The following is a 15,572-nucleotide window of genomic DNA, read 5'->3' on the forward strand; positions in this document are numbered from 1 at the left end:
CAATCTGGAAATGAGGCCTGTGTGAAGTTATTCATATGTTTTAGCCTTGTACCTCTCTGGACTGCAAGAAAATAACACCCTTCAAAACAGAAATTAAAACACTTGAAATAAATAGCTACACTCTGAGAAAGAACAAACACATTTTTCACAATCAGACAGAATGACTCTTTAACTCTCTCCACAGCATCAAATCCATGCCTGAGAATGTCTTGTGAGTTCATGTGTTTGCTCAACCCAACCGGTGCCAGATGTACCTGTCCAGAGGGAAAGGTACTGGTCAATGGCAGCTGTAGTGATGTCAACATCTCAGGTAGGCCAACTCTTTGATCTTAATGCCACAATTAAGATGGCTTGTTGTTTTATGATTAGCCATGTGAGTGAGCAGATTAGCCACAGCTATAATAATAGGAGCAGTGTGGCTTAGATGGAAATCCTTGCTTATCCTGAGATAATCAGAGACTGAGAACTTGTAAATATACAGCACCGGCATCCCTAGTTTTTCATAGCTGGCAGCAGAGTCCACCTCCTGCATGCTGTCCGTGGTCGGGTGATTTCTTTTGTTTTGTTTTTTTTCTCACTTTTGTTACCAGTTTGAAAATCTAGATTTCCGCCTCCTTTCTTATTGTTTCAAGATATTAGCAGCATAGCACCATGTAAAATATGATTGACTGCTACACACTGTAGCACAGTAAGTGATATGGGCTTTGCTGTTGTGAAGGTGAACTTTGCCGTCCCCCTTGCGAGAATGGAGGCCGCTGCTTAGCCAATGAGAAAGGAGACTGGAGGTGCTACTGCTGGCCTGACTTTTCAGGGGAGCGCTGTGAGGTCAACCACTGTACAGACTATTGCCTAAATGGAGGCACCTGCATGGGCTCAGCCCTTGGTAAGTCTGCTTCAAAATATACTGTACACTGTCACTTTGCAGCACGATCCCTTCCTGTCTTATCGGAAACCTGCAGAGACTGTATTATATTTCACAGTTGTTACTGTCTTTAGGACCCCTGTTTGTTCATTTATATGTTGATGTTGTTTGTCAATAATGGTTGATATTAAGATCACACATAAGCATCCAATATCCATTTATATATGCTTCATGGGTTCAGTCTTGCTATAAAGAATCCTCAAACCAAGCTATAACTGCCACAAACAGACATTTTCAATTCAGTTTCCTTCCTATTATCCTTGAACATTGACACAGTGCATGATGGCATTCAGCCACATTTTTCTTCTTTTAAACCTCCTTGCCTTCCTCGCTTCAGCTCTAAACGTTACATCTGCCAGCTGGGCAGTTTCTGTCATTGATGTTTCTGTCGAACAAGCTTCAAATATCTGCCTTCTTTAAATGCAAGGTCTTCTTTCATGCTTTTGTGGTTTCTGGAAAAAAACTGTTCTACCTCACAATTTCCTCAATGTATATGAATATGCTGAGATGTCAGTGCTGGAATGGAATCAGGATGTACAACCCCATATATGTAAAGTGATATCCTTGATTTACAAGCCCACAACATCTATATTTCCATTTGATATTAAAAATAAATATTTGCCACAGTAATCACACTGGTACAAAAAGATGTGGCTTATATTTCTACATGAATGTTTCATAATAGCAGAAAGTTATTCATGGAATTTGAAGATCATTAAATAACATCCAGTAAATAAAAACCGAGCAGTGTGTTGTTGGGTTGAGTGAGTCACAGTGCTTACACTGAATAGTTGGGGAGATAAGAAGGTGGGTTTTAGATTTGTAATGCAAATTGTTTGATTAAAAGTTTATTCCTTCAAAACATCTTTCAGCAATATTTTCTTCTACACTGGCCTCGCCTTTGGGAAATGTGTCTGCTCAACAGGAAGCAAACTGATATAAAAAGACGAAACAGTATTATCTTCTTTTTTAAAAAGTTGGTTTAGATGTTTAAAACAACTCGACATGGTATGAAAAGAAGCTGGGATAATCATGGTTGCTCATTAAACAAAGTGGAGTCTGTCTGTCAAGATAGCATAAGAATCATGCTACGTGCTGTGGGATCACTACAGTGGGGCTTCAGGACTGAATAAGAGAAGGCAGGGCTCCTACTGGTAACGATCAATCTTAGTTTGTGTTTCATTCACAAGCTCAAGTCCAACATGCTACACCAACTGATGAATTGTATTCCTATTTGTGGTGAACAGCTGAGAGGAAAATTAAGGTGTTGTGATATTCATTTTGTTGCTGGGGACATGGCATGTTTTGTTTCATTCATGCTCAGCAGGCATTCATTCTCATAAAGAAAGGAATAGGTTTCGCTGCATTGAGCACATGTTTTCCAGGCAAAAGAATATTAGTCTAAATGAGTGAGTGATAAATGAAGACAACCTCACAGTCAATTACAGACTGTAAATTTCTCCGCTCTATATATAAAAACACAACCTCCCATTGAGTTTCTGCTTGTAAGCATCAATGACATCTGCTGTATGACATTAATAGTCTCTTGCATTGACCATGAGACTCATACAATTGACACTTTTCACACACTTTAATGCCACACATTTTTGACGCAGTGAAAAAATATTCATAATTGATAACGTTGTGGCACAAAAATAGGGGGGGGGGCATAGGAGGGAGGAGGGGTTGTTGTTGCTGTTCAAGTTTTTTCTAAGTGCTGTGTGAAATGCAAGAAAGGTAAGAGTCGCTTTAGGTTGTTGCAAGGCCATTCTGTAAATGAAAACTGCTTGTACTTTGTTGCAATTGTTAGACTTTGAGGCTGGCCTTTCGATTATTGAAGATAACCCTCAATTGTTTATGAGAGATGTGCTGTACGGCTGTTTCATTCATAGGTCTATACATTTTCATTTGACCTTCAATATGGCTAGTAGCCTGAACCTGCTACCATTTTAAGCTACATAATGTTTTTTTTTATTATTATTAATGTAATTTCAAATATAAAATAGCCATTCTTCTCATATAGTTTCCTGACCTGATCCACTCAGCTATGTACTGTTCTTGATGTAGTCTTGGCTTTAATATTACCCTTAATCTAACTAATCCAGACTAGAGCTGGTGACTGTTTTTGACTTAAACAAATAACAAATAGGTTATGTGGTTTGGTAATGCAGACATATGTTTTAAATGTTGTTTTTTTCTTGGGGATGACCTCCAGATTTATTTACTATCACTGCTTAATTAAGCTAAGACATATTTTGATGTGCAGTACAAATGAAATGCACAATCCCCTCCTGAAAAAGTTTGTTGTTTGTTTTACAAGCAATAGTACTTTCAATAAAGTAGTATCTGAGTTTGTTTGTTTTCTATAGCAAATAACTTCTACTAGTTCTTTGGGAAAATCAATTTACATAGGAGTAGATTATACCATAAAGACCATACTTATTTACTCATGTTCTTAGCTCCTGTGGAGCCTAATACTCTATCTTTACACCATTTCTTCATCTAACAGCCTGTAACTTTGCTATGTTTCAGGACACTTCAAACATCTTATGTTTACATATATATATATATTATAATTTACTTCACTGTGCCTATAAAGGGGTGCAGTGAAGTGCATTTCAAGTGTGTTTGATGTCTAATATCAGTTCATAAGTATTGTTGTTTCATTATGTACATGCTCCTGTGTTTACTAATGAACTACTAATGAGAGCCTCGGAGCATCAGCACCAATAAAAATGACAGAGCTGAGTGATGTACAAGTGGTGTACTCAGAACAGTGTCATCATCAGACCCAGGGACTGATGTAGGATGCTCTTTGCATCTTGAAAATCTATCCAGGAGCGGCTGCATCTCAGAGGAGTTGTGCCAACCAGCAGTGTTGTATACTATCCTTTAACCCAAGCTGCTGGTTGCCACGACAACAGTATCAAGAACGATCAGAATGTCTGAATGGTCTCCTAACAAAGCCTATTCTACTAGATACTTCCTTGTATCCTCCTCTGATTTTCAGGGTGACGCCACCTGAAAATACACCGATTTTAAAAACCTGTTCATCTAACAAGATGATGTGACACAAAGTCAATCAGGAACTACTGCATTTCACCAAAATAGTAGCTTGTTTCTTTGATGAAAAAAGGGGGCTCAGGAGGTAGAGCGGGTCGTCCACTAATTGGAAGATCGGTGGTTCGACCCCTGGTTCCTCCAGCCCGCAGGCCTAAATGTCCTTGGGCAAGATACTGAACCACAAATTGCTCCCGTTGGCTGTGTATGTGAGAGTGAGTGTGTCAATGTCCATTAGATTAGTTTCTAAAGAGCAGGTTGGCACATTGCACAGCATCCTCTGCCATCAGGATATGGCTATGTGTGTGAATTGGTGAATGATGGTATGTACTGTAAAGTGCTATGAGTGGTTGGAAGACAAGAAGGGCTGTCTATAAATGCAGTCAATTTACCATTTTACTTTAAGTTCCCTACACAGTATGTATTTGGCTAGAAGTTGGGATATTTTATATATTTTAGTCTTTTCTAAGTATATCTCTTCATTGTGGTATATAAAACATGTAAGAGGAAATCTATATAACACGTTTGAAAATTGAAAATAATAAAATAAGACTTGGCTTCATGATGATGCAACTCAGTGGAAGATATCTTGTCATCTGATTAAAATGCTTTGTGAATACCTCCCTGCTGGAGATATTCCAGACATGTCTAACAAGGAAGAAAAACCCGGGCAGACCCAGAACACAGCAGAGGAATTATATGCATATTGTGTCTAGCCTGAAAATATTTTGGGATCCCTGGGGTGGACCTGGAGGACATAACCGAGTAAAAGGGCACCTCATCTACTCTGTTTATCTGCCTGTCTGCTGTCACCGTGACCCATACTTGAATATGTTTGAAAATGATGGATGGAAGGATGGATCTTTGCCTTCATTCTCACAAAGTACTGTTTCTACTGATTTAGCACCTGGTGACTGTGGGTATATCATTTCCATACAACATATAACCATGATTGACAGATCGATGGCCAATTACACACTGACGATGACCACACACTGGAAAGTGTTGGTATCTTAGACCATCACTATGAGACACTAGATTTTAGACGTTTTTAGATGCAGTTGTGTACTTTAGCAAACTTACTTGATAGCACTTTTCAGCCATGGATTAATACAGACTAGTGTCAATTTATAGCAGCAGGGATGTTTATGGGATGCTCCAAAAAACTACATTGCCAATGGTCATGGTGAGACAGAGACATGACATCCAGTTTGATGGTGTGGCTTGTGGATGTGTTTTTACTGTAATAGTCTTTGAACCATGGAACTGTATAACACAGAAGAGTAAGGAGTAAGACTTGTTATTAGGATCAATACATTGTTGATTTTCATATTTTCATTGTCTATTAATCTGTCCTTTTCTTTTCTTTGTCCAGGTAAGCCTACATGCCGCTGTCCTATTGGTTTCTCAGGGCCATTCTGTGAGAGGAGGATTTGCGACAACTACTGTTTAAATGGGGGAACATGTGACGTCACTCAGGGGAACCAGCCAGTGTGTCGCTGTATGGCAGAATATACTGGCGATCGTTGTCTTTATCGTGAGTCCTGCACTTACTAATTGGTAGCAGCAAACACAATAAATCATCACTATCATGTGCTTGGCCTTCATATAAATGACATTAGCCTTTCAGTCTAGCTGCAAACAATCAAAACAAATAACAAAGAGGCATTGATTTGAAAAAAAAAATCTATAGAACTAAGCATTTTAAAGTTCACAGACAAAAAGTGTGTGTGAAACAAAAGCAAACCCCTAAAGTATTTTCTTTCCACAAACACCCCATTTGCTGATAAACAAAATCAAAATACTACCATCAAACAACCTTTGGGTATTTCTGTGCTGAAATGATAATGTATTTTCTTTTTGCAATGTTTTGTCATGATGGGTTGTGTGAAAACAATTTCAACTGCACATCATTAATACTGTCCTACTGTTGCTTGCCCAAGGGGTGTTATGTTTTCATCTGTGGCTAAGATGTCATTTGATGTGGATAATTAAGTCCCATTAAAGCCCTGTACAATTCCAATCAAACTAGCTTAAACCATGTTCCCAGTTTCTCATTACAAATTACCCCCTCTCTCTTTATCTCCCTGAATGTGGAACAGACATCTGTCATCACTACTGTGTGAACTCCAAGGCCTGTACGTTATCCAGTAGCGGCTATGTGGAGTGTGTGTGTCCCGCCAGGTTTGAGGGAAACAAGTGCGAGGTGGACAAGTGTCTTCGATGCCATGGCGCTCCCTGCCTTATTAACGAGGAGACGGGAGATGTGGTTTGCAAGTGAGTGCTGGGTATCTGCTCCCTATTCTTGTACCTCATCCCTCTTGTAGTAGCACTAAGGCCCTGTAGCCCTCCTCATTTATGGAGAAACATTAGTTCTACAGTGAATACTCAAATCAGGTCTAAATGGCTTTACCCACAGGGTGCTGGCTAGATTAATTGTTTTGATTAAATCTGAAAAATGTATTGGGCCACACATCCGATAGCAGTTTTGGTAATTGATTGATTACAAGCCAATTTAACTTCCCTTCTTTATATGAATTATGTATATGTTTTACAAAACCACCAGTGAGTCATTTATGCTTCTTATATAAGTGTAGCTTTTTGCTTGCCACTAACATTGGTTATTTCTTCACCCTCCAGTTGCACAAATGGCCGAATAGCACCAAGCTGTCAGCTGTGTGACGGATATTGCTACAATGGAGGCACCTGTCACCTGGACCCTGACACCAACCTGCCTTTCTGTCAGTAAGTCACTGCTTAATGGGAGAAGGAAAGAGGGGAAAAATATATTATTCTGCGATATTATTTTCACTTCCCACTGTTTCCATTCAAATGCTGGCTCCATGTCCTAGAAAACCTGGCTTTAGAAGCAGAACTGAAAACTATCACGGGGTAACATTTCCCTGCTTTGAGAATAGTACATGATAGATGTCTTCCTCTCGAAAGAAATCCTTAAGTTGAGGGGATGTTTGATGTCACCATTTGGAGGGCATGACACAGCAGGGGGCTGGATGCCAGTACACCATCTTATGCTATGTGACACCTCACTGTGGCTTAAGGGTTTTACGCACATAAAGAAATGGTTTCAAACCCCTTCAAAGCTTGCCATTCTGAACATATCACATTTTTCCTCATTGCAGTTAAGAGCTGATGTCAGGTCTCTCTGACTTGCTTCAGTAGTAGGTTTTAGAAGTTTGCTGAGGCATGTGTCAGTGGTTGAACATGCCACAAAACTCAATGGGGAAAAAAAAAATTGTAGCAGACAAAAGCTTGACTAGCAGACACGAGGAAATCATTGTGAAAGGCTACTCAAAGCGCTTCCTGTAGATTAATACCACCTGAGCTATAATCACATGCAGTCCTGTGTTAAAAAAAAAATCACCCCAAGGAGGAAATTGGAAATCCATTTCTAAAGCCAACTCTCAATTTTTTTTAACTGCCCATTGTCCACTGTAGTTAAATTGAAATTTGCGGCCATCACTAACAAATTCAAGAGGATGGAATCAATTTCTATGCAAATGATCTCATCTTATTCAATTGAGGTTAACAGATCCTGATAATGTGGTTTATTATTTGCTGAAAAGAGCAGAGATTATGCAGGATGATGAATATGTCTGTATAAGAGTGTGTGATGTTAATGCTATAGTAAATATAATAAATGTATATTTCATCAAGCCTTCTTAAACAGAAAATCTCACTGGGTATTGCTGCTTCAATTTTAATGATGATTCTAGTGAAGTAAAGATAGCTGTGGTAAACAGCCACTCACTCACCTCATTATCTCAATATTCTTGAAAAGCATTTCAACTATGCAATAGCACAGTTGTTTATTTTTTCCACACTACAGAAACCTCATTTACTTCAACAACTCTGCTGGCCAGTTAGATCAATAAACACACGACTCTGTAGTAAATGGCAATGTTATTTTATCCAGAGGTATCTAAAGTATTGCTTATCTCTGATGCTGTAGATGAGACACAGGCCGTGTGTGCAAAATAGCAGGTGTATGCTTTTTTTCTGAGATGAAAAAATATTTTGGCACAATGTTTCTGTAGTTCTAATGCTGAAAAACATTCTTTCCATTTCAACTATTATAGTAAAATATTGTATCCTTATACTTTGTGGCTTTAGAAATGGCTTTCCAGTTTCTTCCTTGGGGGATTTTTTCACACAGCACTGCATTTGATTATAGCTCAGGTGGTATTAATCTATGAGCAGTCTTTCACAATGAATAACATTTTTTTCCAGGCCAACTGTGATTTATTAGAATGGCAAACCGTATCCAAAATACCTCAGTTGGGACAGCTCATATATTATTCTCCTTGAAGAAGTAAAGGACATGTATTTTTTTAACCAGAAGCAAAGGTTTTCACACTCTTTCTCAGAGATTGTTTTGCTGCAAAGTTGACATTCACCACTAAATTTTGGGTCGAAAAGTTCCCCAACTCCTGCAGACTTTCTACACGGACACATTTCCATCGGTTTGAATCCCTTTCAACAATTCACAAATGTTTTAATTATAGCATAGCAAAACTTATATGAACATATATTTTTTCAGTTTGATTTATTAAATACTTGTAATTATATGTATGGTTAACTTCAGGTAAAAGACTGTTGACTGACTATCAGCATTACACTATGATTGAGTTCAAGTTCTGTGTATGTGTTAGGATCTACATACAATGTACCTACATGTATGTTTTTCCTTTTTTTCCAAAACATATGTTTTGATGCTTTATAAATGATTTGCCATCCCCAGCACTTTGGATATTAGTGAAAACACTTAATTGACAACCATCTTTGATCTTGTGTTATTACAATCATATCTTATTTCTCATGGAAATACACATCTAAGAGATGAGACCACTGTAACAGATTTTTCTCTTGCAGATATTCCCCTCACTTGACGAGCAGTGGAGTTGCTCTGTGTTCATAACATTTATTTGGATTTTGCTAATTTGACTTACACCGTTTTATAAGTGAAGCTGCTGAAAGAGATTAGTGTTTCAGTCTCCATTCATCGAGCAGCCAAAAGTTCAACAATATACGTTCTCTGGGCCCTTTTATCACTCCCAACACAATGTTTTGCAGCTGCACGTCAGGGTTCAAGAACCAACGTTGTGATGAGCTGGCCAACCCCTGCGATTACTTCTGTCAGAATGAGGGGATGTGCACATTAACAGCTCTTAACAAACCACGCTGCAAGTAGGTCACCTCTCCAGCTGTATTCAGAGCCCCTCACCCCCTTTTGTCCACACCTCCACTCCAACTTCATCCGGCTCTTTGTCACAGTGCCGCCTTGTAGCAACTTATCATGTAGTAAGTGCTCAATATTCAGGGATGATTACTTACTGACCTTTGTAAATGATTGCTATGTGCCTTCCCATTCTGAGTGAAATGTGTTTTGTCACACTGGCTGCAAGGACAACAGGATGGCTAACTACCTGTAATTAGAAAGCTTGTAGTTATTTTCAGACATGGTAAGCAGGAAATGTTCACAGCTGTAAATCAGCTAAACATTATGTTTTCTTACTTTCTCATTTTGACTGTCATAATATTTACTTTCAGTGAAATTAGTCTGAGAACACTATATTCACTACATCTACTTTTTTTTATAAACGTATGTCATTTTTAGGAAGTCTGAGTTGTCTTTTTTAAACAAAAGAGACTGAGACAAAATGTTAGATAAAATATGATACAACCTCTTTAGACTTTAATCACTAGTTAATACAGTAAACAAATACATTTTTACAGCTTCAAGAGCAATTGTATAATTATCATCATCAGAAACAATAGTAGTCACAGTTTGGCACAGTAGGATTATGATATGTCTAATGTTTTATTCATTTCATATGTTGAGCAGTGAAATTACTTTGAGGAGACTTTATTAACTCTATTTAGTAACTTAATTTTTGTTAGTTTATTAATAATACACTACATATTACTAGGTATTAGCTAATGTGGCACTTGTTACATTATCGGTTGCTGCATGACTCGATCTTTGCTGCCCCCTCACTGCCACCCATTCACCCATCTCATGAAGTCCTCACCCAACACACAGGAACCAGGGGGGGAATCTAAAATGTGAGAATGTCAATGTGATGTGGGCATCAGTCTGTGCATTTGCAACATGTGCATGATGGCAAGCTGACTATGTTTGTTATTGACCAATCATCGCCTATGTGTACTGTAACCTTACTAGGATGAACATCTCATTAGTAATTGGTGATTATCTTTAATGCCTCCAACAAAGAGTAAACCAATGTTTAAGGAATTAGTCTTTTCATGGTTCATGGTTCATGCTTCCCACACAAGATCAATTTTCTATTAAAATTTGTGGTGTGACGTTTCGTTCTCTGGGGCGTGATTCATGGGGCTGCATTCTTATTTTTGATAGCCTGGTGTTATGATTCATACAGTGCATGTAATTTAGAGTAATTTCATTCTGTCATCATCCAGTCGCACCCACCAGATCACTCATGCTTTACAGACCCATCTGCGTCAGTCGTGTGAAATTAGATATCACCTCCTCTAACAAGGGTCATACATCACGCCCATCGGATCCCATCGGAACACAAATGAGATGACGACTTGTTGTCCCGCTGTCATCCTTTGATTTGATTTTTACACTGAATATTCAACATGTAAATTCTCACCCACTGTTTTTGGACATAACATGTATAAACATAGAGTGCTCTCTCTCCAGGTGGTGTGTTGTTTGTGTAGGATCAAAGCATTTCATAGCGAGATTGAATCATAATGTGTTGTATATGTAAGCCACTGTCATGCCATACAGTAGTTCATTGTTTTCTCAGCCGTTTCTTTTCTGCCAGGAAAAGTGTGCCATATGCTAATGCTAGTTTTTTTATACTCTCTTTTGACCTCCAGATGTTCAGCCAATTGGGCAGGAACACAGTGTGAAAGACCCGCCCCTAAAAGCAGCAGATCAGACAATACCAGCGGAGGTTAGTATTGGGAATTTCAATCTCCAAATGTGTCATATTCTTAATTGAATGTGTCATTTCTACAGTGTCTCCATTCCATTTAATTTGAATTATTACCTGTACACCTAAAAAATATTGCATTTCTAAACACCCACACATTGTTACAGGGTTTATTCCAACTCATACACCACAGTTGGACTTATTCCTGATTGGCACCCTTTCTAAGGAATTACTGAGCTCCATCCAGTCCAGTCAGTATGCAGCATTTGAAAACAAAAGTCTTAATGTAGCAGCTTTACTTTGTTTAAATTAGAGGAGCTGGATGTATACACACACATACAAAAACTATATATTTCTGGCCATTAGCTCTACACACCATGCCACATTGGGGACTTCTATTGCAAGTCTTTATAGAACATATGCATTCATATACATATTTATAGTATAGCCCATGTGTACTGGACAGCTGTTACTGTAAATTAAGTGAGTGTTAAGCCTAATTCAGTGCAAAATGGCCTATTTTGAAGCCATACTCTGCCACAGTTAAATAGTGCAATCTGAAACCATCTCTTCTCCTTTCAACATGTCTCTATGCATCATCTCTCCTCTGACTGTCCCCTAGGAAGCATAGCCATCATTGTTCCTCTGGTCCTGCTGGTCATCTTAATTGTGATGGTGGTAGCGGGTGTTTACATCTGCAGAAGGAGGCAAAAGTAAGTAAACAGAGAAAGAAAGACATTATGAATAAAAACAGACTTCTAAGCAGCAGCAGGTGATGAGAGATCCAACACTACAAAGCATTTAAAGATGAATAGATCTCTGTATTTTTCAAATAAGAAGTGGGTCTGCTTTGTCTCAATATGTTCTGCTAAACAGCGACCTCTGCGCTGAGTTTCTGATTATAATTCAGCTTTTAGCTCAGCCCAGCAAAGTAATCTACACCAAGTATGCCAAGCAGAGTGATGCGATTTGTTGTGCAGAGCCTTGCGGGGCTGTACAGCATGTTGACCTGCATGTTGTGTGTCATGTTAATGATGGCTGGCTCCACACACCTCAGGGGAAAACGTGTCCAGAGGCAGCCCATGACGAACGGAGGGATAAACGTGGAGATTGGGAACCCGTCATACAATATGTATGAAGTGGACCATGACAACCATGCTGATGCAGGCAGCCTGCTGCGACCCAACTTCACACTGGACCCTCATAAGGTTGGCCTGCTGAGTTTAATATTAAACTAACCACCACAATAACAGCAAACAACGCTTTTCATGTGTCTGAAAAACACTTTGGTTTATGCAATGCAATATTACACCCACTGACACCATGACAAAGTGTATTTGCTCAGCTCCTAGATATAAGAACAAAAGTTTGTTTTGTTAAGGAGCCTTACCACCTTATAGCAAGGTACAGATGTAAAACCTGTTGGTAATGCAACTACTTAAGTAGTGTTCAATCTCTGGTCCAGGAATGGATATGTGGTGTTCGGCATTGGATATTTCATGAAGTATGCTACACCAGTTGAAATATAAATAACCTATATTGCATCAGAGAGGTACAGTATGTGACCATGAAGAGTAGTCGGGTGTTTATATTTGTTAGACAGAGGTTGGATGATGGGCTTTGATGCTGTTGAGAGGGCATGAACTGAATGCACATCTAATCTTGTTTTTATTGCTCATGCTGTCAGGACAGGTGGGAGGATAGATGTCCATTACTGCACAGACCAGCACAGAGGCATAGCCCGATTGAATATCCCTCATCTACTCTGACACAAAATCCACATACAGTAATTACACATAGGCATACAAAACAATATGAAAGTAACTAGCAGCCTTTTCTCATTATAACAGGAAAGTTTGATGTTTACAATAAGAAATGTTTCCTTTAAAAACTGAATAACTTGTTGTCTAGTAGTAATGTCATATCATAAATAAGTGAATTCAGTTTAACAAGAACCTAATTTCTAAGGCACAGGGACGTCAACCATAAATTCCAAACCAATACCCAGCTTCATATGTTTAAAAAAAACTTCCAATAACTGGGTAAGTGTGGTATCTAGCATCAGGATGACTCAGTTACAATTACATCTGGTTCTGCAGAGGTTTTGTTAAAGCTGTCTAGTGCGCAGGAATGTACAGGTGCCATGAACCAGTGGGACTTTTCATCTGACTGGTGATTTATTCTGTTCATGGCCCTCAACCTCTCACTTACACTCAACATATCAAATGATTCATACCGCATTCACTGACACTGACTGTTATCTAGCTCACCTGCTAGAGTTTCAAGCCTAATGCTATTGCTTCTTGACCTGACAACTTTGACATCTGCTATTGTCAGTCCAATCTGGCTGTATTTTCAACAAGGCATGCTGGCTTGAATCTAAAGTAGCTTCTGTCTTTCACTGTTCTCTCTTGGTCCCCAACATTCCCTGACTTTTCTTTTCATTCAGTTTTACTTTTGAGTTGAATGTCAGTCATATAACCCCACAACTAGACTGATTATAAAGTTTTGTGCATGCAGATAACCAGTAGACTGTTTGCTGACAAGCTGTGTTGGCAAATTAATGTTTGCATGATAAAACAGCGCTTGTTTTGTTGCAGGGTTGGTGTGTAAAATCCAGTGACCCTCGTACCTTGGGCATCAATTCTGTGCCCAAGGAGGTAATCCCTGGACAGGTGAATTTTTAAAACCTCAATATATGTTTGCCTGATAAGGATAAGTTATCCATTTAAAGGCTGTAGGTGAGCAGTGTGCACTGAGCAGTTACCAGGAAACTATTTAGATTAAATTGCTATGTTTACCTGTACCAAATATAAATCGGGCCAAAGTGAAGCAATCTAGTATCAACAATCACAAAATGTTGTGGAGTTCGGAAAAAGTTGAGTACTAAAATATCCTGCTATTGTACTCAAAACATTTTCTTGACAGGAAAATATGCTTGGGTGGCTTTATGTGTAACTTGCCTTCTTCGTGCATGTTGCTGTCTGTTATTGTACTATTGCTTGCTCAATAATAATTCACTAATATGCACAGGCCTTATGTATTTCTTTGCACTGCTTTACTCATATATTTTACCCACTTCGTCAAAGGTTGATAATCACAGTGGACTTTCCTTACAGCTGCACTAGTAAATATTTTTTATACCAACATTAGCTCAAATGAAAAAGCAAGAAGCTGGTTGTATGATGAACCCACAGAGAATTATCACCTAACTTCTCAGCTCTTTTGATTGCTTTATGATGGGTTGACTGTAAGCTACCAAGCAGCAGACAGACTGAATTAGCTTCTAGCTGGCATTTGGAGCATTTAGCAGAGAGATGTTTTTCTCAGGATTAGCTGAAGATGAAAAAAAGAGCTAAAATGTGAGTGAATATTGGCCAAAACTCAGCTCTTGTTCTCAGCTGGTTCTGCTGCCTGCAAGTGGCAAGACAAATCTATTAATGCAGCTGTAAGACGGTTACTGTTCTATAGTAATATTAAGTAATATATAAGTGAATATTTTCCCTTATTTCTTGCCTCTATCTTCTCCTTTTCTTATACAGCCCATGAATTACTCCAACCCAGTGTATGCAAAGATCTATATGGACGGGCAAAACTGTCGGAAGCCAGTCATCAGTATTGACGAGAGGAGAGAGCTACTCCCAAAGAAACTAGAGGGGACAATTCATGAAACCGCCGCATAGCCTAACTTTACACTTTGTACTTCTTTTTTACCACAGTGTACAATGTATAATATGAAGGAGGAAACAAGAATTTTCTATTTCCTATATGAGGCTTTTAGGTTTTACTGGTTTAGCATCAGCATAATGTCCTTGTTGGTGTTGCTGAAGAGTTTCATTTTTCATTTACCGTTTGCTTTCTAATGTTTGTCAAACATAAGTTATACAGCACTGTACAGTATACTGTATGACACTGAAGTAAAGCTGCTGACTTGCAAAAATTTTATTAACACCGTAAGCCACACTTCTGCACAGATAAAATGCAGCGCTCAAATTTGTACCCGTATCTGTTTCTAGTTTGAGGGGAACATGGAAACTGTATAGTTTTGTGAAGGTAACGAAGGCAGGTTTGGCTCAATTTTTCTGAACAAATGTAAGTATCGTAAAGAGTTACGTGGTTTGTTGCTAAGGCTTTTTTTTTTTTCACATCGATTATGACGTACGGACCACAAAGCTTCACAACTGAGCAGTGAAACTTTTGAGGATTTGTCTTTTTTTCCCCTCTGTACCTAATGGATCTACTGACTGGATTTCCTGTGAAGGCCATTATACCAACACAATCTTTTTCTCACACAGTATGTAATTCCATAGATCTTCTGTCGTTTCCATTTCCACGGATTTCAAGCTCCATCTGTCCTGTTTCAACAGTAATATAACATATGAACTTATCTTTTGGTGAAGGAGATTGAAGCCCACCTTGAATGTTCTCCGATCAGATTCCCAGATCCTGTACTGTACACTGAAAAGACAGATACTGAATATCATATTTTTCTAGAGCTCATATGTCAACAGATGGAATAAAGATGTAGACAAGAAAGAGATTTACCACAGCTACAAAAGGTTATTAAGAGTTATTATAGAATACATCTGTTACTTCAGAAAAGGAAGATGATAAATATAAGAAATTTTATAATTTTGTATTTGATT

At 38.6% G+C, this 15,572-nt stretch overlaps 1 protein-coding gene across 1 annotated transcript in view; it reads left to right on the top strand.

Annotated features, from left to right (window-relative positions):
- Positions 1 to 14,609, top strand: part of lrp1bb (low density lipoprotein receptor-related protein 1Bb) — a 204,709-nt gene extending 190,100 nt beyond the window's left edge. The window contains exons 83-93 of the mRNA XM_053329127.1: positions 185 to 310; positions 719 to 883; positions 5,358 to 5,519; positions 6,085 to 6,259; positions 6,623 to 6,727; positions 9,074 to 9,187; positions 10,871 to 10,947; positions 11,549 to 11,639; positions 11,984 to 12,134; positions 13,527 to 13,601; positions 14,469 to 14,609. Coding sequence (XP_053185102.1) covers positions 185 to 310; positions 719 to 883; positions 5,358 to 5,519; positions 6,085 to 6,259; positions 6,623 to 6,727; positions 9,074 to 9,187; positions 10,871 to 10,947; positions 11,549 to 11,639; positions 11,984 to 12,134; positions 13,527 to 13,601; positions 14,469 to 14,609 — 1,382 coding nt within the window. The remainder of the gene's footprint in view (positions 1 to 184; positions 311 to 718; positions 884 to 5,357; positions 5,520 to 6,084; positions 6,260 to 6,622; positions 6,728 to 9,073; positions 9,188 to 10,870; positions 10,948 to 11,548; positions 11,640 to 11,983; positions 12,135 to 13,526; positions 13,602 to 14,468) is intronic.
- The last annotated feature ends 963 nt before the right edge of the window (positions 14,610 to 15,572 follow it).

Source organism: Scomber japonicus, chromosome 11, assembly GCF_027409825.1.
Source record: "Scomber japonicus isolate fScoJap1 chromosome 11, fScoJap1.pri, whole genome shotgun sequence".
In the NCBI taxonomy this organism is placed as follows: domain Eukaryota; kingdom Metazoa; phylum Chordata; class Actinopteri; order Scombriformes; family Scombridae; genus Scomber; species Scomber japonicus.